We start from the raw sequence: 23,419 nt of genomic DNA on the forward strand, positions 1-23,419 counted from the left end.
GAATGCAGAGCATACCTGCCCCCGACCAGGTGCGTCCTACCTGCACGGGCCCACGTCTGACAGCACAGCGCTCGCTGTCACCGCCCTCAGCCGTGGAGGAAGCTGCACCAACCTGCAGGACACACCCAGGATTAAGTCTGCTATCAGCGCCTGGCATCTGAACACAAACCTACTGGGCCTGCTGCTGCAGGCGATGGGCCACTGAGAGCCACGCAAAGTGCCAAAGTAGAACAAAGTGGTTCATGGGAAAGGATGACATCATTATTTACAGTAAGCCCTCGGTGGCGGTGGGAACAGAAAAGCTCAGGATTCAGCTGAAATTGTGCTGTCCCAAAAGCAAGTACTTAAACCTGAGTGAATGTACTTCAGCCTTGTTGAACTAGTACAGCAACAGCGACAACAACCCTCGACCTTTGACCTCTATACTCACAGGAAGCCGTAGTGACACAGCTGAAACCCCCCTAACACACGTTCTAAGCAACAAATCTGCCTCTGCAGGTTCAAACGTCTTCTACGCAGCGTTTCAGGGGAGAAACGACACACAGTTCCACCTGATGAGCAATTCACACAAAATGAGAGGACGATGTATGCGTCTAAACAAGCTGGAGTTCACACTACGTTCCCATCTTTACATGTGGACTGGAAGGTTTGCTCCAGGAGGGAGGTTTGCTGCTGCTGCTGCTGTGGAGTCGCACCGTGTCTGTGGCGCCATCCGGTGTGTCGCTCACAAACAGCAGCAGGGACGAACGTGGAAGCGAGGACCGTCCCCTTTCACAAACAACACGTTTGCTTCTCCACCGTCACTGTGAGAACAACCTGAGAAAAGCAGGAGGGAAGGTTCAGGGATTACGTAAGAGGAGCAAGAGACAGCGCTTCATTACTCAAAACGTCAAACGTCCCTGTGGCCTTTACAAAACGCTGCTCTGCTCAAAACGCTGAAAAATGAGTTTCAGAGTCTCTCAGCTGCGGGAGGTTCCACTCACATAAATGCTGCCATAATAAACCGACGAATGCGTCTCATTTAGAGAAAAACAGAGTAAAGACGCAGAAGCTCAGGCCGTTTCACTGACTTCCTTTATTCCTTCAGTTGCATGGTTTCACCATCATACATGATGCAATCTGTGCAAATAGTGCATTTTCATAAGGACACAGATCAGAGACAGAAAAGACACAACGGCTGGGTTTTTCAGGTTTAAGGAGCAGACTGATTAAAGAAACACTGGAGACGGAGGTAGAAACACAGGGAGGTCGAGAGCACGTCAAGGTCAGGTCCAGTCATTCATGCACAACAGGAGGAGGCGTCTCAGGTGCATTCAGCAGCGAGCAGCTTGACCACAGGCCCAGTTCAGCATCAGCGACGTTCATGCTTCGAGCTGCTGTCATGCTGTGAGCCAGCGGTTTAGCACAGACACGGAGGATAACAGCAGCGCTGCATTCAGGGCACGCCAGGAAATTCAACATCCAACAAGCAAAGTACAGACGTCTGGTTTCTGGAACGTTTTTTATACAAATTGTTTTCTTTCCAGAATCTTAAAGTTTTCTTAACTTATAAAACTGCAAACAGAAAACTAAAGTATTAATCACAATATTAATCACCTGAACACTTGTGTCCCATTAGCTGTGACCATTACAACATGGACTAAATAAACCATAGACTGTTCAGTACAATTAATTTCACTAGTTAAAAAAATAAACTCATAGAAACATCTGTTTGCTGAATTTTAAAACCCTTTTGCACTTGGATCAACAAAAGTTTCAAGTAAACCAATGCAAACTGCTGGACGCTGCGTTTCCTGACATCACATGAAAAAGCTTCATAACAAACGTGCACAATTAAATGTGGAAAGAGCTAGAAAGAAGAGCCTGACGTTGACTCCACCGTAGCAGGAGAGTAGTTCACCACCTTTCATCTGCTTTGGCACTTGACTGGGAGACGAGAACAGTTTGAGGAACCTGCTGGAGACGTCAGACGTCAGGCAACCCCTCATCCTCAGAGTCAGAGCTGAGAGGTTGCATAGTGATAGAGGACCTCTGTTTCTTTGTTAGGGTGACGTCTTCATGGATGGTGCGTTCAGCGGCAGTGGAGAAACCGAGGCTTCACACTCAGTTTTGGTGCTGAACTGTACGTGCTGTTGGATCAGCCTCCACGAGGCGCTAGAGCAGACATCAGCGCACGATGAAGCGCTTGAACGCACACGTGATTCTCTCCGGCTCAGGTCCAGACCTCCATGGGGACCATGGCCTCCTTGGAGCCAATGGGAGGAAGCAGGTTCTGCTCGGACAGGAACTGAAGAGGAAACTGGACCAGGAAGCCGCGGATCTTCTTGAGCTCCTCGTGGGCGCGGGCCGCGTCCTCCTTGTCCAGGCTCGGCTTGGACAGGTAGACCTCCAGCTCCAGCAGGTTACGGACGTCGCTGGACGGGAGACAGCGGAAAACCTGGAGGCCAAGAAGGAGACGGTGAGGGGAGGGGTCCGACGGGAACGGGAAAGTGAATCTGATGTGAGGTTTATTACGCTCAGATAAAGGCCCAGTGGCGTCAGACCCACCTTCTCGTAGATGGTGGCGTTACGGGCGGCGGTGGTCATCCACACCTCCTTATAGAACTGGTCACTGACGGGGTCGGACACGTCGATGGAGGCGTCCGTGAAGGCGCCCAGAATCATCCTGAAGAGACAGAGACCGTCAGATGGAAGCGCCTGGTGAGCGACAGCGTCGTCACATCAAACATTATCAGCAGGTTTTGGTACTTGAAACACTCGAGGCGAAGCTGCAGAGCAAACTTTCCGGCCTGGTACGTCTGCCCGTCCATCACCGAGGCCACCAGCTCCGTGTCCTCCACGATCACCGCCACCTCGCTGTCCCGCTTTCCCAGCATGCTCCGGTCGTTGATGTTGGCAGAGCCTGCAACATGAAGGTGTGAGACCAGCGACGGACAGCAGGGGGCGCCGCAGCGCCACAACCGGCAGCTTCAATGATGGGAATGAAAAACACAGCTAGATCTGAACGTGGCTTCCTGATGCGTTACGAGGCAGATGGCGATTCAATGTGTTAACAGACTAGAGCCTCACCGATGATGACCGTGTTGTCGTCGGCGATCATCATCTTGCTGTGAACGTAGATGAGCTCTGTGACCAGTTTGCCTTCCAGCTCAGCGTGAGTCCTCAGACCAGCGAAGGAGATGTAGTTGATCCACTGGTCTCCCACTGGAAACCACAACCACAGGTTTCAATATGGAGTCAGGCTCAAAGCGATGACTGCAGGCAATTCTAGTTTCAGATCACTGAGTTTCAGTGTCAGTGAACAGAGGGTCAGTGAACGCCTCGTTGGACTTACGCTCCCTCCTAAGCTGGGAGATGATGGACTGGTCTCCTCTGTTCATGGTCCTGTAGGAGTAGAGAGACACCGTGTGAGAAGATGGGCTTGTTCACACTGACCAGAGGCTCCTTCCGGTTTAATCCTCATCAGACACACTCAAACAGATGGACACACACACGCACACACACACACACACACACACACACACACACACACACACACACACCTGTAGTTGAAGTGCATGACGGCCTGGATGGCGCTGCCGCCCCCAGTGTTAATGTCTCCTTCAAAGCCTGGAAGAAGCGGCGTCACCACAAACACCCGGTACCGCTTCCCCTCCCTACGGCACAGACAGACCAACAAATAGCTCACCAAGGAAAGAAAACACTAAAGGCCGAAATCCCAACGGAGAGAGGTCAAAGGTCATTTTCATGCTGTTGTGTTATCAAACACTTAAACAGGAGTCGACTGAGTGTTTATCAATCATCTGAAGCTACTGTGGACAGAAAAGGGCTCCCATCTGTCAGCAGTGTGTGTGTGTGTGTGTGTGTGTGCGTGTGTGCGTGTGCGTGTGCACATCTGTCGGTCGTGTGTGTGCGTGCTTCTGGTCAATCAGCTGCAGATAAGCCACAGTGCACATATAAAGAGGTGTGTGTGCAGATTAAACAACCAGGTGTGGTTCCATCTAACGTTACCTGTGCGCTCTGATGATGCGCTGAGCGATAGCGTCTCCGATCCGGTTGAAAACGTGCTTGTTGTCTGCACAGCTGATGAAGAACTGATTCTAAGGGATGAGACAAGAAGCAGGTTTGTGTGGGTGTTTCTGGCTCCAGGTCGGCCCTAACGCCCGCGTTCCTGACTGACCTCTATGTAGATGAAGTGCTGGCTGCTCTGGATGACGTGCACGTACGCCTCGTGGATCGACTCCTCGTGGTACTTGATGCCGGCGGACCAGTCGGAGGCCGAGCGGAGGATCTGAGGACGGGAGGGAAGCGATGCAGGTCAGATGCAGGAAGAGCTGAGGCTCAGGTCACACAGCGACATGGTACCGACCTGGACTCTGGCCCGGACGCTGTCCGGTACCTGGTACTGCTCCTCTCCTGCCGTGGTGTGAGACTTGGGCAGCAGACACGGGAACGACGCACTGTTGTACTTTGGCTTCACCAGCTGAGACAGAAAGATGGAGAGGAGTCAGACTCAGAGAAGACGACCGACCCGTCCGTCTGCCGTGACCTCTGACCTTGGTGAAGTTCCAGCGCTGGATGAAGTGTCTGGCCACGTCGCGAGCCGCTCTGCCGTGGACCACGGCGGCGATGTCGTGCCACGGCATCCTGGGAGTGGCGTGTCTGTCTATGAAGTCTGAAACAGCAGAAGAGGGCGGTGAGACACGGTTCTTCGGCACCGGGTGTGGACCCGACCGTGGACCCGATCGCGAGCTCACCATCGAACGGCTTGTCCAGCTGGATCCAGTCCTTGTGCACAAAGTTGCAGTAGTCTTTGCCGTGCCAGAAGCGCGTGTTCCCGAAGAGCTCACCGACGCCCGTGTGCAGACTGCGCATCGACCCGCTTCCTGAAAACACAAACTCAGCATAGAACCGGGCCGGACCAGAACCAGGCCGGGCCAGAACGAGGTCGGGCAGCAGGTCCACATCTGGTTCCAGGAAGCCCAGGAATCACACACAGCAACATGCAGGAACCAGCTGGTCACGTCAATACAACAACACGTCAGAACCAGAACCAGACGTGTTCCACTCCAGCTCCCACTGGTAAATAAATCATCCTCTGACAACCTGGCAGTGGAGCTGATGCCGTCAGGGAGAGATGCTGCTGCGTTGGGCGAAGCCGACTAACAGCTGGAACAAAGCGGCCAGAGAGTTTCCAGGTCGGAGCAGAGGACGCACCGATGCAGAGTTTGCCTAACAGCTGCATCTGATTGAGCGTCCCTCATGTGAGAACAGACCAGGAAATCAGGCAAATCAGCGCGTTTTCCCACGAGTTGGAAACTATGAGGTGCAGTGTTTACAGGACGGCTGTTTGCCTCAGGTTCATCAGTAGCTTGAAGAGCCTGGAAACCAAACAGCGGCGGTCCTCAGACCCACAAGCCGCAGACATCAGAATGACCGACAGTCGCCGACCTTTGACCCCCTCAGGGAGCCAAAGGTCCAGGGGTCAGGACCACAACCACAGAGAAGCACTGGCAGGCAACTGAGCTGGCAGCTCCACTCACCGGCCGGACCCTGGCCGACGGGAGCGGCCGCCCTCAGCTCCGCCAGCCTGCCGGGGATCAGGCTGTGTTGGCTGGACACGCTGTGGGACCAACCTGGAGACAGCGGCCACAGACACGGACACGGCAGCAGAGGGTGAAGCTACGCTCTGAGAGCAGGCAGCAGCCTCCTCCCACACGACGTCTACTCACTGTCCTCGGCCTCCAGGTCGCTGTCGCTGTCGGCCTGGGCCAGCCCGTGTTTCTGCAGGTGTCTCCTGATGCTGAACCGGCTCTTCCTCTTGCCGTGGCCTCTCAGTCTGGGCTGCTCCACCGAGTCCGACACCGTCAGCACGCCCCTGCCGCTGGCCGGCTCTGCACTGGTGGAGGGAGCGGCTCTGGTCTGTAGGTGACAAGGCATAGTGATGCAGACCAGTGGTTTCAACAGGTTTGAGTGGAAACCAGTGCCGAGTGTGTGAGACCTGGTCCAGGTTGGACAGCGTCACGCTGCCGATGTCCGTCAGCCTGTGCTCCCGGTCATCCCAGCGCCCGTACGCCAGGTCGATGCCGCCCACGAAGGCCACCGACTGGTCCACCACTACGATCTTCTCATGGTGCGCCCACAGGTACACGGTGGACGACACGTGGTCTGGGTGACGCATGACCTGCAGGACACGAGCAATAAGCGAGCGCAGGACGACGCGGTGGATGGGTCAGTGAATGCCACACGCACCTTGATGTTGGGGTGGAGGCCCAGCAGCGTCCGCTTGCTGTATCCTGAGTTGATGCCCAGAGCCAACTCCACCTCCTTGTACAGCATCACGAAGATTTGCACTCCTTGTTGCTATGGTTACAGAAAGCATTGTCATGGCCTATCTACACAACAGTGCAACCAACCCAGACCCTCGTGACTCCTGGACACGTGAAGACGCAGCTTTTAACAATGAGGTCAGAGGTCAGTGTCTGTGGTGGCGGTCGGCTGCTCACCGCTTTGCGTTTTAAAATGCAGTCCAGGCGCCAGCGGTTGCCTTCCACCACCGGCCTCTTCAGGAAGATCTCTGGACTCAACCTGCCCAGCAGAAGTTAAGTTTATGGAGCATGTGACATGATGCCACGCCTGCACTCAGGCAAAGCATGGAGCCCTTCAGATCGTAGTATTGATACGCATGTCTGTACTAGTGTAACAGTAGTTTAAGCCTCAGGCTGTAACTGATCTGTTTGACCAGAAAAGCTCCTCTGGAGGTGAAGCCAAGTGCAAATGCAGCGCACGCACACGCACACACACACACACACACACACACACACACACACACACACACACACTCACTCACTCACCACCAGTCTGTTATGAAGATTTCTTCCTTGGCTCCTTCCAGAGCATCAGCCACGTCCTCCATGTACGTCCTCCCATTCACGTACCTGTAGATGAAAACCAGAGCAGGTCAGACTCTTACTTTCAATCCCAGTCATGATACTTTTTTCATGCACACACACACTCATCTGTCTCAGACGGTGTAGTGTTGCCCAGCGGGGGACAGCTGATGAGCCGGCCAGGCTCACTTTCCTTCTTTTTGTGTCAGGTTACTCCGGCCGGACTCATACAAGCTGAAAGCTCATCCTCCTCGTCTCCACTTTACCTTTTCTGTTCCTACATGGGTTCTCTCTGGTGGCCCATCAGGGATGGGAACCCACCATACGTTCTGTGTAAACCATGGTGCATTAAGCATTAATAAATCCAATAACACAGTCGTTACCATTTGGCAGGAATGTTCTCCTTCTCTTTGGCGAAGGACCTGAAGCGATGATCGGTGAGAAACGCGGAGCCGTGCTTCTTGACGAAGCCTTCGATGGCCTGGCCCCACCAGCGAGCGTGTCTGTAGCTGCTGCACTTCAACACCAGAGACCTGAGGGCCAACGGGAGGGGATGAATCGAAACCAGCCACAACAGCACATGTGCAGGTCAAGACCTGACGGCATCGCGGACCTGGAGAGGCTGTCGACGCGGACGCCGTGTTTGGTCTCCGTGTCTTTGGAGTCCATCTTGATGCCGAACTCCTTGTCGACCAGCATCACGAAGGAGATGGCCCCCGAGTCCGGCTTCATGTACAGCAGGAAGGAGTCCTTCACCACCAGCCACCTGCTCTCACACACCATCACAAAGGTTAAGCCTGGACTCTGAGCGGCCCCTCCATCACAGAGCGTGTGGGCAAACCGACCGTTTGGACCAGCGGTAGCAGATCTTGCTGTGCCCACAGCAGTTGATTCCAGGAATCCGATGGCCGCCGGATCGCTTCAGCACCATTCCTTCGCTACAAGATACAAAACACAGGTGGTTTCCACCTGAAAAAGCCTTTTTACGAGTGGTCAGCGACAGCGAGCGGCTCTTACAGGCCTTTAGGTCCCAGGTCGTGGATGAAGGACAGCTGACTCACGTCGATGAACTCCATCTGAGAAGCAGAACAGAACCAGTGAGACCTCCGTCCTAACAGCCCGACCCAATGGCCCCGTTCCCGCTGCTTCGTACCGTAGCGTGGTAGTTCCTGTACATCGGCATCTTCAACAGCTTATTCAAGTAATCCTCCAGTTGTTTCTAGAACAAAAGCACAAAAATCAGCCCAACACAAATCCACAAATCTGACTTGAGCAGAGCTGTGAACGGGGACGTACCCTGCGACTGGAGACCTGCCCCTCTCTGTCCAGCTCCTCTCCTCCTCCTCGGGGCAGGTTGGGGATCTGCCCCTCACCGCTCCTCGCCACTGTCTTCCTCTTTATTGTGTGGCTGCAGGGAGGAGGAGGGTCGTGGGGTCAGTTGACGCCAATACGGCTGCTCTGAGCTGCATCCAGCTTGTGTTTACCTGCGCGACGGCAGCGGCAGCTTCATGAAGGTCTTGTACGTCCTCAGCTCCTTGTGCAGCTCCATGAAGTGCTTCTCCTTCTTCTTCACCACCCACGTGAACTCGCCGTGTTTCAGCTCTATCTTAAACACCGCCGGCATCGACTGGACACAGACGCGGGGTTACACTCATGATCTGACTTACCCACGGCCACTGATTTGGTCTCACCTTGTTGACGCTCCTCTGGGTGGTGACGTTGAAGCGGTCCTGAACCGACGTGAACCGCTCCACCTCCAGGATCTTGGCGGTGATGGGTAACGAAAGGAACACTTTGGCTTCAGGGTCCTTGAAACCCACCGTGTGGTAGATGGTTTGGAAAGACAAGTGCCCCGCTAAAAGAAGGAGAATGAACGTGAAGGCAAAAACAACCCAATAGCTGATGCGAGACCATGGCCTTGCTGACACACCTGGAGCACTGGAGTCCGTGGTGTCGTAGTCTCCATCTCCCAGGTCAAGCTCACGGGTGTCCAGTTTCTCCATGATGCCGGTCATATCGTTGGCCACCAGCTGCAGGGTGCTGGAGCTCGGGTCCGACTGCCGCAGCATTGCTAACACTCAGTCTGGAGCCCAGGGCTCACCTGGAGAGACAGGTAAGGAGAGGGAGGAGGTCAAAGTTATTTTTCAGTCAGACTTTACGGTAGAACGTGATCAGCCACATTTCCTGTTTAGTAAACAACTCAAGGGCGGACAGGAGCCAAACACCTCAGGATTCAAACAAATCCAGCCGAAACAGACAACATTTTTATTCCTTCATTGTTGTTATCACTGTTGCTACTTTTCACTTTCATATTTCTGATTCAGCTTAAGTGGCAAAGCCTGTGGTCGCCAACGTGGTTAGAAAAGATCCAGCTTCCCGTCCCTCTATCCTGTTGTTTGGATTAGTGTCCCAGCTGATGTGATCCGAGGCAGCCAGACTGAAAAAGGAGCCAAAAAGGCCAATGAAGCGTGTTAATCAATAAAAAACACACTTCAAAGAGAAGAGAGTTAAGGTTTTGTTCATTGTGGTGTGAATGTGGTTTGTCTGCTTTCACTTCCTCCGACATCACAAGCAACCATTGAGAAGGAAGACGCTCTAGCCTTTACAGACACAGTTGTCTCCAAACTGAGGGAGAAATGAAAGCTGGGTGAAAGTTGGTCATTCAGGAAAGTAAAAAGAAGAAGGAATTGAAGATAAATGAATGTGGACGACACTGAGCCTATGATGATACTGCCCCGGGTTCTGTGTGGTCCCTGTCTCTTGACAGAAGAATGTTATCAGAACTAACCTCACACGAACACGAAGGAGTGGAACGTAAACTGTGTCAGTGCTCGTCTGCTCTCCTCCCATTAAAAAGCCTTTGGTGAATTTCAGGTGAACTATAAACAGGTCCAGACAGTAGATCCACTGACCTGAGCTTGTGGAGGCTGAGGGAAGCCCATTCTCTTCATCTTAGCCACCATCATCAGCAGCGTCTTAACTGTCCCTCTGCTAAAAACTGCACACAGACTCACACCAGCACCAGGTGGAAGAGCTGACAGTCTGGAGGCTGACAGCGAACTGTAGCTGCAGCACAGACTCATCGGGTGAAGGCTGAGCTGCACAGGACGCGGTGGGAGGGGAGGAGGTGCAATTGGTAAGGGAGGCTTGAAGAGCCGGCCAATCAGAGAGCAGCATGGAGCTTCCTGTCTGTGTTAAAGGGGTCACTGGCGTTCCTTAAGCGAGGACTCGTCCATCACCTCCAACACTGACGCACGCTTTTCCTTTTATTTAATTAAGCTGCAGTGGAAACAAAGCAGCAGCACTGAAACGCGAGGAACCCAGCTCCAGGTGGATCCGTGAGAGGCAGCATGGGTTGACCTGTAACGCTGCGGCAGTGTGAGCAAAAGTCACAACTGATTTGACGCTGTGGGAGCATGTGAGCAGCTCCAGCCCCGACGGGACTCATTGTTGTCATTCCAGAGCAGCACAGCATTCAGACTCCCACCCACACGCCAACGCTCACAGAGCCGGTTGGGCTTTCACATGGACACAGATTTATCTGAGCAAAAACCCCAGCATCACCACACCAGTATCAACAGACCAGTATCACCAGACCAGTATGATCAGACCAGCATCACCACACCAGTATCAACAGACCAGTATCACCAGACCAGTATGATCAGACCAGCATCACCACACCAGTATCACCAGACCAGTACCACCAGAACAGCATCATCAGGCCAGTATGACCAGACCAGTGCCACCAGTCAAGCACATGCTGCTCCGCAGTGGACTGTCTTCAACTGAACCAGTGTCAGACGACCTCCATGAAGCTTCGTGTGTGGAGGAGGCCGCTCAGAGCTGGTCCTCCTCCTCTGGCAGCTTAATGACTGAGCTCTCGCCTTCAGACGTGTGAGTCTGTCCACTTCAGGAGCAGATGCTTTCCTCTAGAGGGGAAATTATCATGTGGAGCTTCTTTATAAACAAGAGCTCAGCGAGTTTTAAAGGCAAACGGCTCCGTGTTGAAACCAGACCCCGAACAAACAGGTTTTCATCCTAACACACGGCTGCCATTGTGCTGCAGTGGGAAGATGGCCGGAGGCCAGGAAGGAGAGCACACGTGAAGCCAAACCACACAGCGACTGCAGCTGCCTGACACGCGACCGACCACAGCAGGACACACTCCAGTCGGTACGATCCAGCAGCACGCCGCCACCTGGTGACCAGCGATGACTGCCATACTGGTAATTAACCATCAACCATGGAGGCGGAGCCAGGCCCCGTTAGGACATCACACAGAGGATTGTCCACATCCACCCAGAGCTACAAATCAAACAAGGCGACTGGTTTGTGATCACAACAGCAGAAACTATTAATGACTAAATGCTCGTGAATGAAACCGATCCAGAGCTGCGGGAAATGCCTCGTCACAAGCCCTGAACTCAGGGTTTCCCTTTTTCAAATGGAATCGAACTGAAAGCTGGCGAGTGGAACTTTTAACCATGAGCTCACTCAAATTCCTGAAACACCAATGCTGCACATTCACACAGGTTTTCACCAGAGCTACTGCAGCAACAGACCGAGGAGCAGCGCTGTCCTGACACCTGTACAGACTCATTGATACGATGAGGTCCAGGTCCTGTCAGACTCTGCTTCCTGCTCTGAATCCACTGAGGAGCAGGAAAATCAACTCTCAGTGTTACAAACTTGGCTGCACCTCATGTTTCCAGAAAAAACACTTCTCACATAGTGCCTATGATGGTAAACACAGATACATGACTCTGACGCAGAGGAATGTCGAGTCACGACTGAGGATTCGACCGTCAGTTTGATCCGAAGCAAGACTCACGTCGAGAAGCTGAAATGTGACTTCCTCTTAGACGACTGCAGGAAGATTACAGGATTACAGCTAAAAGCCTGAGTCTCAGGAAGTAAACGAGGCCCCGCGCTTCAGCCGGACGTGAGATCAGTGATCAGGTGTCGACCAGCGGCATCGATCACGAGCTTCAGGCCGATAAAGAGCAACAAGCTTCTGGAGCTCAGCCTCCGTTTCTGCCCACACCGCATCCAGAGCGGGTCGGGTCACATCACCCAGAACACACGCACTCCTTCTGTAACAGCAGGTGAGGAACACGCGGTCACGGCTGGTTGTTACAGCGACGTCTCCACAGACAAGCTGAGACAACAATGGGTCTCAGGTCCAACCAGCACGCTGCCGTGATGCTCCACTTATTCCAGGCATTCAGCACCAAAACACGCCTCATCATCAACGGACTGTTGGCAGATAACAATAACACAGATCAGCTCAACAAACACATTATCGGACTGGGATGAACTAAAAGGCCTCAACGTCTCCATCACCATGAATCAAGTCTGGCCAGAAATGAAGCGTTCACAGCTTAATGCTTATTCTCAGAATCAAACCCAACGGGAAATAAATCTGAAAGTGTTTGTGGTGCAGCCGTTCTTATTAGAGGCAGCACATTACAAGCCACCAAGCAGCCGAGCTGCTGTTTACAAGCACGTCTGTTCTGGCTCTGATTAGTTGGAGCATAAATCCAGTTACAATGAAATGCAATGAAATCCCCTCCAGGAGAAAAACAGCGAGAAACACGAGGTCACAGTCAAAATCAAATCAGTGCAAGAAATTCCTTCGCTGACATGAAGACCTCCTGTCAGTGACTCTACACTGATCTGATAAATACATCCTATTCATAATCTGACTGAGTGCAGCCTTAAGTGATGATGATGATATTTTCAGTCATTATTTTTCCAGTTGTGAACTATAACAACATGTGAAATATAAAAAAGGAACGAGCAAAAACCGCCTGAAGTCTGATCTGACCAGAGGTTCAGATCTGGGACCACATGTGGACACTGAGGTGTTGACAGGCGAGCAACAGAACCAGAACCAGAACCAGGACTCAGGACTCAAGAAGAACCCAGCTCCACAGGGTTAGAGCGGGCCGCTGAGCGGAGAAGCTGGAGTCTGGGAGTAAGGTCACATCTGGATGAAGCTGAACGCAGCCAGTTTCAGGCCTCTGTCTGCACGGCGTTCATGACTGTGGAGAATGTAAACTCCTCATAAGGTTCCATGAAGCATCCACATGGTGAGAACTGTCAGAATGACAAACATGGGGTGAATGAGGCTAAAGGCACGAGGACACAGTTCAACCTGTCATCTCTATACTCTCGTTGCCCCGAGGGCCGTCACACTGTGTCAGCGCAGACGGGAAGAAGCTGAACGTTCTCTCCTTGCTTCCTTTCGGGACCGGTTCTGGCCTCTGGCTCCTCACTGCAGCTTTTCTCACCTGGTTTCGCTCAGAAATGGAGCCAACTCGTCGTGAACTGTGCTCCCAGCCTGACGTGAGGTGATTATTACCCATCCTCTGGCTTTCTCACACCCCGTCCACAGCAGGGGAGTGCTTCATTGACTTAGAGGGTGTGTTTGCCTTTATACTAAACTCACACATACAGTATCTAACCACTGTGTAACAATACTGGACCTAAACCCGTGAGCCTGAGTCAGCCCAGTCACACATCACCATGCCACGTTGCAGACACTTGAACCCAACATCTGTCCAGACTCCAATCGCTTCATCCTCGTCAGACGGAGCTTGTTTTCTTCAGACCGTAGTGATCTAACTCTAAACACACGGAGGAGGAGGAGGTGGATGTTCTGACAACGTCACATGAGATGATAAGACCTGCAAGACAAAACACTCCACACATGCAGATATATGAAGAACGCAGACAAACAGAGACAAGGACAAACACCACGAAGGGAGGAAACGCCTCAACATGAGCAGCTCACTCTCATCGGAGGAGGCTGAGGCCAGTTTCACTCATTTCTGTTGACAACCTGTCATTCAAAGATCCTTGTGCCCAGTTAGAAGATCTGACAGCAGCAGCCGGACAGTCTGGTCATAAAACCACTGGCTCAAAGTCAACCTGCTACTGCCACTGCGAGGCCACACGTTCACCAGCTGATACAAAACAAACAGAGGCGTCCCGTCATGCTCTTAAACGCGACTGGACGGCGAGTTCTCACATAAAGTGATGAATGTGTGATTGGAGGAAGTGGTTTGTGTTTGCCTTAACTGCAATCTACAGCGTGGGGGTTGAAAAACGGAAGAAGCGCGCGGTGACAGTCATTGCAGCTGACGGCCGATCATCGGCACAGGTCTGACCCCTCTGAAGAAACATCCACGAACCCGCCCCTGGTCGCGGTTCGGTTCCGTGGTTTGGGTCACATTCCGATCTGACCGCAGGCCAGCGATCAACAGCTGGATGCCCGGCCGGATGCCGCGGAGGACGGATGTCATCTTGTCCCAGTAGTAAAAAACCCACACAACGTCGTCACCGCATCACCAAACACGCACAAACTTTACGCGCAATTGTGCGCAAATTTATGCACCTGCGCAGCCACAACATAAGCTTAAAGTTCACCAAACGAAGTGTCACACGCGGAGAAAACAGGCGGGTCAGTGGGCCAGTGTGAAGCTTTCTCTTACCTCCGCATGTGAACTGAACAACGGCCAGCGGTTTGACTGTGTGGAGGCAGCGCAAACCAGCAGGAGCCACAAACCACCCGGACCGTCAAGCCCGCGGAAACGACCAGGGTTCCTGTAGGTTTACTTCAAAATAAAACTCTCCAGCGCAGAAGGAGACGTTTGTTTTTGCTCAGACGAGGGACGTTTAGTTTTCTATTTCATCGGTGCTTTTTAATATTTGTTAAGTTTCTAGTTTTTGAATTTATAGTTCATAAACTGTGAGTGGTCACTTGATTAAAGCAATATTCAGATCAGCTGATATTCTGAACAACGGGGCATAAATGAAACTGAAATATAGCGATCACACAACTACCTTTATTACCATATTATAACGCATTTAATCAGCATGACTGGGCAGTAAATGAAAATGACTCGGTAGCGACAACAGAAAAAGGCTGTACGTTAAAGATCCTGCGAAACACAAGCTTTATTTTGGTAAAACCCGGATATTGTGCGTCTGGCTCGACTGAGCTCATCGCAAAAAGGCTTCTTCTGCAAACCACGCCTGACACAAATTAACCTGCTGTGTTTCAGGTCGGAGAACATGAAACGCTGTCCCCGAGAATCCGCTGTGACAGAACAGAAGATCACAGAACTCTGCTCAGGAGCAAACCTGCCTCTACAAGCTACTAGTGAGCCCGGCCACAAGGAGACGCAAACGAAATAAATGATATTCAAAGAGCAGAAATATATTAACAAGCACCAAAAACACACATAAAGACCTAAAACAGACAAAATCACAAACAAATGACAACAATATGCATTTTTTGTACACACTATTTTAAGTTGCTTGATGACCGTAGTTTACGCCACAGATGGACACAAAAGAACTAAAAAAGAAATAAAAGACAGAAGTAACACTAAAAACCCGACTTAAAAACAAGACAAACCCAAATCAGTGTGATGCAGCTGCTGTTTGTGGTCACCTTTTCATTTATTGTGCCAGTGGTGTTGTTGTTGATGGTCATTTATCTGTTGGGGCTCCCGCTGTTTAATAATTAGGAAGTAAAATTAGCTTCCTGCACTGATGAGTCAACATCGGGATTAGCAGCTGGAAATATGCACAAACCAGGAAATATAGCAGATGGCAGCCGGTCACAGAAAACACGATGTTTTCTCATCGTGGTTGTGTGAAGCTGAGCCCAGCTGGCAAAACAGAATGAACCGCAGGTTCCAGCGACTGCAAATTAAAACACTGAGTGCTTTCCCTCCTTGAGCCACGTCTGCAGCCTCCTCCTTGGATACACAGCTACTCGCTGAATGTTATCTCATAGTCAAACACACTCTGCCGCCCACGCACATTCACACGGAGCCTGAAGGCATTCGTTCACCCCCACACCACGGCACACTGCAGATGCTGACAGCACAGCTGGAGCAGGGAGCTGCAGCCCAGCATCCGTCTGACTCATTATCAGCTGCCTTCTACTAAAGCACCAGGAGCCTCTGTCGCCCTAATCTGGTGTCGTGGTCAGCGTCACCTCAGCTCATCATTTGCATATTATTCTTTTCTTAGTAGTGGAACAATGCAGCCACAGAGAGAGATACAGCATCTACGGCCAATAATGCAAACACACCTTTACTACTGAGCGCTGCGTTGCTCTGAGGGACACAGAGTCTGCTCATATTCACATATCAGCATTTTAGTCTGTTTGTTTGTGGTAAATGTGTATAGAAATTATTATTATATTAATTAATAGCAGTGCTGCTTCTATATTAGTGTTCAATGTGCGTTCTCAGTCGTTTTTGTCAAACTTTATCAAACATGGAGTTTGTTACATTTGGCTTATGCTGAGGTTCTACAGCATCTAAACATTTTGGGAGGATGTGGTTGTCACTGTGTGTCTGAGCTGAGGCCAGACTGCTGCCTGCGACGATGGATCAGTTCTAAGCCGCTGTGAGGAAAGGTCAGCACGTCCCGTTCACTGGGACTGAACTCTCTTGTTTGACAGCTTTGGCTTTTGTACTTCCCGTAACAAAGATGAAGAACTCAGCCTTTCGTCGTTACTGGTTGCGGTTGAGTTGTGGCCTTCATTCATAAATATCATCCTAACCTCAGAAAACAATTTCTCTTTTCCTGAAGGAAACATTTCTCTCAGACCTGTTCTCCCAATCACACCTGTTCATTTTATTTTACCTGTATCTTCCTTGATAGTGTATAACTGTAACATCAACAACTTCCATGTAACTTTTTCCGGCTCATGTCTCCTGTTCACTGTTAGTGCCCGGGCTCTACTGGCCGATACAGGTTAAACAGGTACGAGTGGCCCAGCGGGTGTAGTGGAAACAGTCATGGAGGAATTCACAGTAAAGCAATTCATTTCACTTCACTGTTCCTTGTTTGGCTTTTTTAGCATTACTTTTTTCAACCATTTAATTCAGTTACCTCTGTTAGATATAACAAAATCAACTTAATCTTTCCAGCAAGAAAAAAATATATTTGTATAAAGGTTCAGGAGCAGGTTGGCTCTTGGGTTCTGTTCGTTCTCTAATCCCTCTATGGGGAGAACTACGGGCTCATTCCTGAAGTGCATTTGAAGTGATTACTTTAAAAAGCTGATTCCCTGAGTCGAGTCCTTAATACATATTGTACATGTTGGTGACATTAACTCCACATTTCCCTCTGCATAGGCAGAGAGGTTTGCTCAGGTTTGGTCATTGAGTGCTTCGGCCCATTCACATGATGAAACTTTCATTACCTGTCAACAATAAGTACGGCTGCAGGATGCTACTTCCTGTACAAGCCTGGGGAGAAGCTTTATGGATGGCTCTGAAAAGCAGCAATATAACATAATGCTTCTTAGGCAGGACTCATTTGTGAGGAGTTGAGATTTCACATTATGAAGGTTTTAACGTGATTGAATCTGTGGGAAAGTCAAGGAGCATTAAAGCAAAGCAATCGATAATGGAGCAGCATAATAACAGGAGCAAACCTCTAGGCAGGGAAATAAGTAGAGATGTGGAGAGACATCATGCAATATTCAAGTCTGTTACCTTCCCATTACATGATCCCTGCAGGGCTTTAAATGCCTCTGCAGGTAGAGGGCTTCAGTGGAAAACACCGAACGAACCCAGAAAGATAAAGGAAACACACTGGAGGCTATCAGACTCATTAACACACTTTAACAAAGCTATGAGGAACCATGTTAGAGGTGTATTAAGTTATTTATTACCAGCTTCCTTTCAATAATAATATGTTTATAGCAGTCACTACTTTAGTCGTCCACAGAATGAGATAAAGACTATAGAGTTGTTGACACTAACAAATTATGATGTTACACTGTTATGAAACGGCAAGTTGAGGTTTATCTGCAATTTGTAAATGCAAATATTGAATATTGTGTGTAGCATGAAGGTATATCATCTATGCTTTGACGAAGTTAAGTTAAAACATCTTTTAACTGCAGTTGGTTTAATCAAATTAAATGTTTGCAGATGGCAATCGTATCTGACTCTCGTATCTGACTCTCGTCCGTTGTCGAACGCGGTGGTCCTTCTCTTGACCTTAGTAAGGCTCTTTGATAGACGGCAAAGTCTCGCGGGATCTCACAACGTCACGGGATAATGATTGGAGATCACGGATATTAGAAGGTACTTTTCTGCTTTTATTTACTTTGCTTTGATTCTACCTGATGTTCTTAAATGGCGTTTTAATTGCAGCATATGAACTGTTTGGACAACTCGCATGCGAAACAGACGTTTTTAGCATTTTGTGCCAACTTCGTCGACACCGCCGGCAGAAAGCACGAAACCTTCGAAATAAGAGCACAATGTTTTCCGCGCTTTTTAGCACAACCAAACAAGTTAGCTTTAGCTTCCTAAAATATCCGCTCTTGGCGATCCCCAAATAGCTGCAACCACCTACGAGGTGGTCTGTAGGACTTACTAAGTGTTCAGAAATTGGTGTGAAATAGCAAACAAACGCCAAAGGTCATTTTAATCGATCTACGACGCTGTTGCTAGCATTAGCCAGACCTTGAGGCCTACCCGTAAAGGCGGCGGGAGCTTTTATTTTCCAAAATCGGTTCTCTATCTTACCTGTCAAGGCTGCTGTTGAAGGATTATGTCTTATTAAATGATCATTTAGCACTTAAACGCATGCTTTGACTCATTCCATCCTCATTTAATGCTCGTTTCCACGTTTTAATACTCTGTTTTTCATGCATAACCTTCAGGTAACGGGAGGTGAACTTCTCAGGACCACTGGCACACTGAGAGTAAGTTATTTAAAAATAGTCACATTTAGAGAGAAAGGTCATTTATAAGATTATTTGATGTGACAACTAATTATTCGCCCTTGATTATTTTATAGCCCAGACATTGGACTTTCAACAGGTTAGTGTGTTTCTGTCTGAAAATAGTTTGTAGTTTAAATGGTTGTTGGCACAAAAACATCAAAACAAAAGATGTGTTTTCAACTAACAACCAATTTCTGTTTATTCAGCTTCCTTTGTGATTTCACAAACTTCTTCAATGAGCCTAATATTAAATTCATCATCCCAAGTGTTTTGTTTTTTTAGATTAAAGCATTTTTAGCATCAACAACTTAAACAGAATAAACCAAACAACATTGTTTATATCATAAAACTTGAATCACGTTTTACTAACCAGTGAAATAATTGTTAAACAGCAGCAGACATGGCTCATGCCACCAACCATGGGAAGCTGCTATTACAGCGTTTACATCAGCAGCGGGAGATGGACTTCCTCTGTGACATAACTATAATGGTGAAAGATGTGGAGTTCAGAGCTCACCGCAACATCCTGGCTGCATTCAGCAAGTACTTTTCCTCCCAGGCTGAAAAAGGTCAAGATGTCACAACCTTGGACCCTGACAAGGTCAGCCGATATGCACTGGAGAAGCTGTTGGAGTTTATCTACACAGGACAAATGAACCTTAGCAGGTAGGCAGTGTTGTTTAAAAATTCTGTAAAAAATATATTCAGAAAAGTAAAATAATTGATTTTCTGGTTTCAGCACCAGGCAAGCAGCTGTACGCCGAGCAGCTGTGTTCTTGGGAATGTCTGAGGCAACAAAGTACCTAGAAGAAACGCCCCACTGGACTGAGCAGAGCAAAACGTCCCAGTCAGAGACCGATAAAGAAACAGATATGTCCCTTCCCAGTCCTGGTTCTCCTGGAAGCCCCAACTCCCCAGTTGCCCTGTCTATCATCTCCGTTCCAGCAGACTGCCATGAAGGGGAGAAGGATGGCAAAGAACCGGAAGATGAGATGAAAATTTTTGATTTGGAAGAGGGGTGGAAAGGTGATGTTGAAGAAGAAGAAGAAGAAGAATACATCCCCACAACACCAAAGAGCACTGGACGAGGACAGGGCAAAAAGAGGGGTAGAAGACCAAAGAGCTTCAGTGGCGAGGAAATGGAACCTGGCAGCTCAGCTGATGTCATCGACAAAATGCAGAGCTACAGAGGTAGGGGGAGAGGCAGAGGAAGAGGCAGTGGGAGAGGAAGAGCTGGTTTCACAAGTGAGGATCCCTTTTTGGAAGATTCTGACACAAGCGTCAAAGACTTTGGAGACACTTCAGCAGACTGGAGCCCCTCACAGGGTGAAGAGGCTCCGCCCAAGAAACCGAGACTGAGCAGCGGGGACGGACGCCGAGGGCGAGGTCGGGGAAGAGGGCGAGGCAGAGGGAGAGGTAGGGGGAGACCCAGGAAGATCCCCATGGAGGAGGCAGAAGACAGCGGCTCACTGGGGGCTGAAGACGATGAGGGCGAAGTCGAACCTGGAGAACAAGATCCATCTGAAATGGATGAGATGTCGCTGACTTGCACAGAGTGCAACAAACTGTTCAAGGATGCAAGCAGCCTTCGCAGACACGAGAAAATCCACAAGGGGCTAAAACCATTCGTCTGCATCTTCTGCTCCAAGACCTTCAGACAAGCCACCCAGCTAAAAACACACTTGCGTATACACACAGGTGAGCTTTTATTGAAGTGGATGACAGAAGCTGCTGCTGCTGCTGCTGATCCTTTTAAGATACGGCAGATGGAACAAACTAGATATTCAGATTATGCATTTGATTTTATTACAGACCTCCTTAAGTTTTGCAGGATGTTGGGCTCCTTCAGGTTACTCAGTGCCTCTTTCTCTCTGCTGGTGGTTGCAGGAGAGAAGCCGTTCAGTTGCTCCGACTGTGACAAGTGCTTTGCTCAGAAGTGTCAGCTGGTCGCCCATCGCCGAATGCACCACGGAGAGGAGAAGCCGTACACGTGTGAACGCTGCGGTTTCAAGTTTGCTACCTCCTCCAACTACAAAATACACATCAGGTATGAGCCCTGCTTTGTCTAATAATATACAGTACACACAACGATTGTCATGCTTGAAAAGAAAAGATTGCTCAAGTGTTTAACAATACATGTAGTCTTTACAGCTGCTACTAAACTATTGTTACAAGTTACAGTGAGGGAAAAAGCAGCACTCGCTCCTCCCACGTTTTTAGCTTCAGTGCGATCCACTGACCTTCTGTGTTCTCTACAGATTGCACAGTGGCGAGAAACCGTACGTGTGCGACATCTGCGGTCAGGCGTTCGCCCAGTCCAGCACACTGACGTATCACAAGCGCCGACACACGGGGGAGAAACCATACCAGTGTGATCTGTGCGGCATGTCCTTCTCCGTCTCCTCCTCACTCATTGCTCACGCAAGAAAACACACAGGTGGGGTCGATTAAACCTGGCATTAGTGAATCAGTGAACCCGTGTGGGTTTACATTATACACACTAAGGCTAATAACGTTGCATCTGTGTGAATGTCTATTAGGTGAGACTCCGTATAAATGTTCGCAGCCGAAATGTGATGCAAGTTTTGTGACATCATCTGAACTGAAGAAACACATGCGACGTCTCCACCCAGGTGAGATTTTATCAAATCATACTTCAAGCAGTTAAAAGGTTATTGGATATTTCTGCATCTTTTTAGTTTGATACCAGAAAATGTTGGAATATAAGGAAACAGTTGTGCTGGGGTTAATTTTAGAGCATAAAGAGTGACATCCTTTGAGACCATGTGTCACGTCACTTTCTGCAGAGGGGAACAATGGTGTGCAGTGCCTGCTGTGCGGAAACAGATTTGCTAGCGTGAAGAACATGATCAAACACCAGGAGAAGGCTCATGCTGATGAAGTGCGGCAACACAAGGAGAGAGCCAGAGCTGGTGAGCTTTTCTACTGGGGAGGGGGGCAGCGGCACAGAATCAGTTTTAGCTTTCTTTGCTAACTTTGTGTTTGTCTGTGTTTGAGCAGTTGTCTTCCTGGCCTCAAGCCATCCTGTGGCCTTTGTCCAAAGCAAACTCTCCCAAGAAAGCAAAGGTTTGGTCTCTATCCTGGAAGGAGAGCCACCCAACCCTGAGCCAGCCACTCCCAACCCCAAGGCCACCGAGGCGGCTGCAGAAGCTGTCACAGCTGACGTCGCCACCACTACTGATGCTAGCACCGCCACCGAGGCTCCCCCTGGCACCACCGCAGACATCATCGAGAGCTTCAAGTCAGAGCCGGTTCACCCCAGCATCAACGCCTCAGACCAGGTGACCTTTGACGCGGACCAAGAGCAGACGATCACCCCCGATACCCTCCACGCTTTGGTGGAGCAGCTGAGGCCGCCGCCCTCCCCCGCTCAGAGCCTGGAGCAGATCGTCATCATCAGGACGGTGGACACCACTGAAAGCAACCCTCCGCAGCAGTGAGGTCGCCGTGGTTACCACACGTACAGTCTGAAGAAAGGATGGAACTCATCACACTGGATTGACTGAAGATATGGAAACATGGTGAAAAGTTCAGTCTGTGATAAACATCCATCACTAAGATTTCGGTTCAGTCAATGATTATTAACCACTTTTCATGGGGTTCAGGTCCAGTTGAGGTGGTTTATGATAAGATAAACATTTATTAGATGACTGTGATGAGATATTATTTTCTGCTTGGCCCATCATTATATTGGTTGTTGTTTTACTGTTTAAAAAAAAAACATAATTAAGCAAAACGATCTTTTATCAACCTGCTTCTTTTCTCAGGAGTCATAAGTTTCTGTGACAAACAGCTCAGCCACATTTTCCCTTTGAGTCAGTTTGGACCGTGTTTGTTCGAAACGCCAACCAGGATGGAAAGTTGGTTTGGAGAGCAGGAAACTGAAATTAAAAGGCAATAAGACAAAGTAGAACAATAACACCACTGATTATTTTAGGGCTGCAACTTATGTTAACGCTTTTTTTAAAATATTTCCCACTTATCAAAGTAACTACAGTTATTGATCAGGGTTCCTCAAAATGACTTTTACAACTACAATGCTACAGAAAAAGCAAATCTGAGCCTAGGAGCATGAAAAAAATAAGTAACGTTGCCTGGACAGAAGCTAAAAGATAACTTCAGACATTTTGTTACTTAACACTGCTTTTTATTACTTTTACTTGATAATCCTTGTTAAATGGCTCAAACACGCTAAAAGCTGGAAATGTTTTATAAATTGCTAATGTGTCGCTTCACCACTCAGCATAATTCCCTGAGCAGCAGAAACCACCTCTGCCCCACACTGTCTGTTGTCCACTGAAGAGGAAGTGATATAGTTCTCACTGTTAACGTTCCAATGACAGAGCAGTGACACGTCTGTGTTATTGCTGACATTGTTTTAAAAGCTGATGTCATTTGTTGGAGCCTTCATCACCATGCAATATCATGATATTTATCCAGGTGTTTGTCTGGTGGCTTTATGGACGCAGTCTGTTTAAAACCAAGGGATTTGTTACAGTGTGATACAGTTTTGTTTTAAGGTAGAACGCTACATTAGACAACATTAGTAGCAGTTTGTTCCATGGGTTTCTTTTTATCATTAGATTTTATTTGGGTTAAATGTCTGCATTACTTGTACAGAAATGTGAAATACATAACATGTTCACTACTGTATAAAAACTGTACAACAGAATAAAGTTTAGGACAGAAGACACGATCCAGTGAGTGTTGGCCTTCGTCAATAATGTCAAGTTGGTGG

General features: G+C 49.2%; 2 protein-coding genes across 9 annotated transcripts; one reads left to right on the forward strand and one right to left on the reverse strand.

Moving 5' to 3' along the window:
* Positions 1–1,057: 1,057 nt before the first annotated feature.
* On the reverse strand, positions 1,058–14,494 carry pld1b (phospholipase D1b). Of its 3 annotated transcripts, none has more exons than XM_029145614.3 (27): positions 14,387–14,494; positions 8,821–8,991; positions 8,582–8,745; positions 8,375–8,517; positions 8,187–8,298; positions 8,044–8,109; positions 7,908–7,966; positions 7,736–7,828; positions 7,504–7,656; positions 7,274–7,423; positions 6,855–6,938; positions 6,507–6,588; positions 6,253–6,363; positions 6,002–6,184; positions 5,733–5,922; positions 5,544–5,636; positions 4,758–4,886; positions 4,557–4,675; positions 4,370–4,483; positions 4,181–4,291; positions 4,012–4,100; positions 3,543–3,656; positions 3,335–3,384; positions 3,070–3,204; positions 2,749–2,902; positions 2,548–2,665; positions 1,058–2,437 (listed from the first exon to the last, which is right to left on the reverse strand). In XM_029145614.3, exons 2-27 carry the CDS (start codon positions 8,957–8,959, stop codon positions 2,213–2,215), a joined length of 3,180 nt encoding a protein of 1,059 aa, XP_029001447.1. In that variant the 5' UTR covers positions 8,960–8,991; positions 14,387–14,494; the 3' UTR covers positions 1,058–2,212. The 3 variants fall into 3 exon arrangements, with proteins under 3 accessions (XP_029001447.1, XP_029001448.1, XP_040926409.1); XM_029145615.3 differs by lacking the exon at positions 14,387–14,494 and adding an exon at positions 9,803–10,007; XM_041070475.2 differs by lacking the exons at positions 5,544–5,636; positions 14,387–14,494 and adding an exon at positions 9,803–10,005.
* A 3,436-nt stretch (positions 14,495–17,930) lies between these two features.
* mynn (myoneurin) lies at positions 17,931–23,377 on the forward strand. Of its 6 annotated transcripts, none has more exons than XM_029145626.3 (10): positions 17,931–18,013; positions 18,598–18,639; positions 18,735–18,757; positions 19,053–19,326; positions 19,400–20,358; positions 20,548–20,707; positions 20,919–21,097; positions 21,201–21,293; positions 21,468–21,593; positions 21,682–23,377. In XM_029145626.3, exons 4-10 carry the CDS (start codon positions 19,061–19,063, stop codon positions 22,119–22,121), a joined length of 2,223 nt encoding a protein of 740 aa, XP_029001459.1. In that variant the 5' UTR covers positions 17,931–18,013; positions 18,598–18,639; positions 18,735–18,757; positions 19,053–19,060; the 3' UTR covers positions 22,122–23,377. The 6 variants fall into 6 exon arrangements, with proteins under 6 accessions (XP_029001459.1, XP_029001461.1, XP_029001462.1 ...); XM_029145628.3 differs by having other exon boundaries at positions 17,944–18,013; positions 19,056–19,326; XM_029145629.3 differs by having other exon boundaries at positions 17,949–18,013; positions 19,220–19,326.
* The last annotated feature ends 42 nt before the right edge of the window (positions 23,378–23,419 follow it).

This window comes from Betta splendens, chromosome 4 (genome assembly GCF_900634795.4).
Source record: "Betta splendens chromosome 4, fBetSpl5.4, whole genome shotgun sequence".
Classification (NCBI taxonomy): domain Eukaryota; kingdom Metazoa; phylum Chordata; class Actinopteri; order Anabantiformes; family Osphronemidae; genus Betta; species Betta splendens.

Bases quoted from the DNA above. Each gene is read 5' to 3' on its own strand.
- pld1b (XM_029145614.3), bottom strand. From the start codon at position 8,959: ATGCTGCGGCAGTCGGACCCGAGCTCCAGCACCCTGCAGCTGGTGGCC. The intron at 4,887-5,543 runs GTGAGTGGAGCT...TTGTGTTTTCAG, and splicing joins CGTCGGCCAGGGTCCGGCCG to GAAGCGGGTCGATGCGCAGT. The intron at 4,101-4,180 runs GTCAGTCAGGAA...CTCATCCCTTAG, and splicing joins AGCACTTCATCTACATAGAG to AATCAGTTCTTCATCAGCTG.
- mynn (XM_029145626.3), top strand. From the start codon at position 19,061: ATGGCTCATGCCACCAACCATGGGAAGCTGCTATTACAGCGTTTACAT. The intron at 19,327-19,399 runs GTAGGCAGTGTT...TTCTGGTTTCAG, and splicing joins GGACAAATGAACCTTAGCAG to CACCAGGCAAGCAGCTGTAC. The intron at 20,708-20,918 runs GTATGAGCCCTG...TGTTCTCTACAG, and splicing joins AACTACAAAATACACATCAG to ATTGCACAGTGGCGAGAAAC.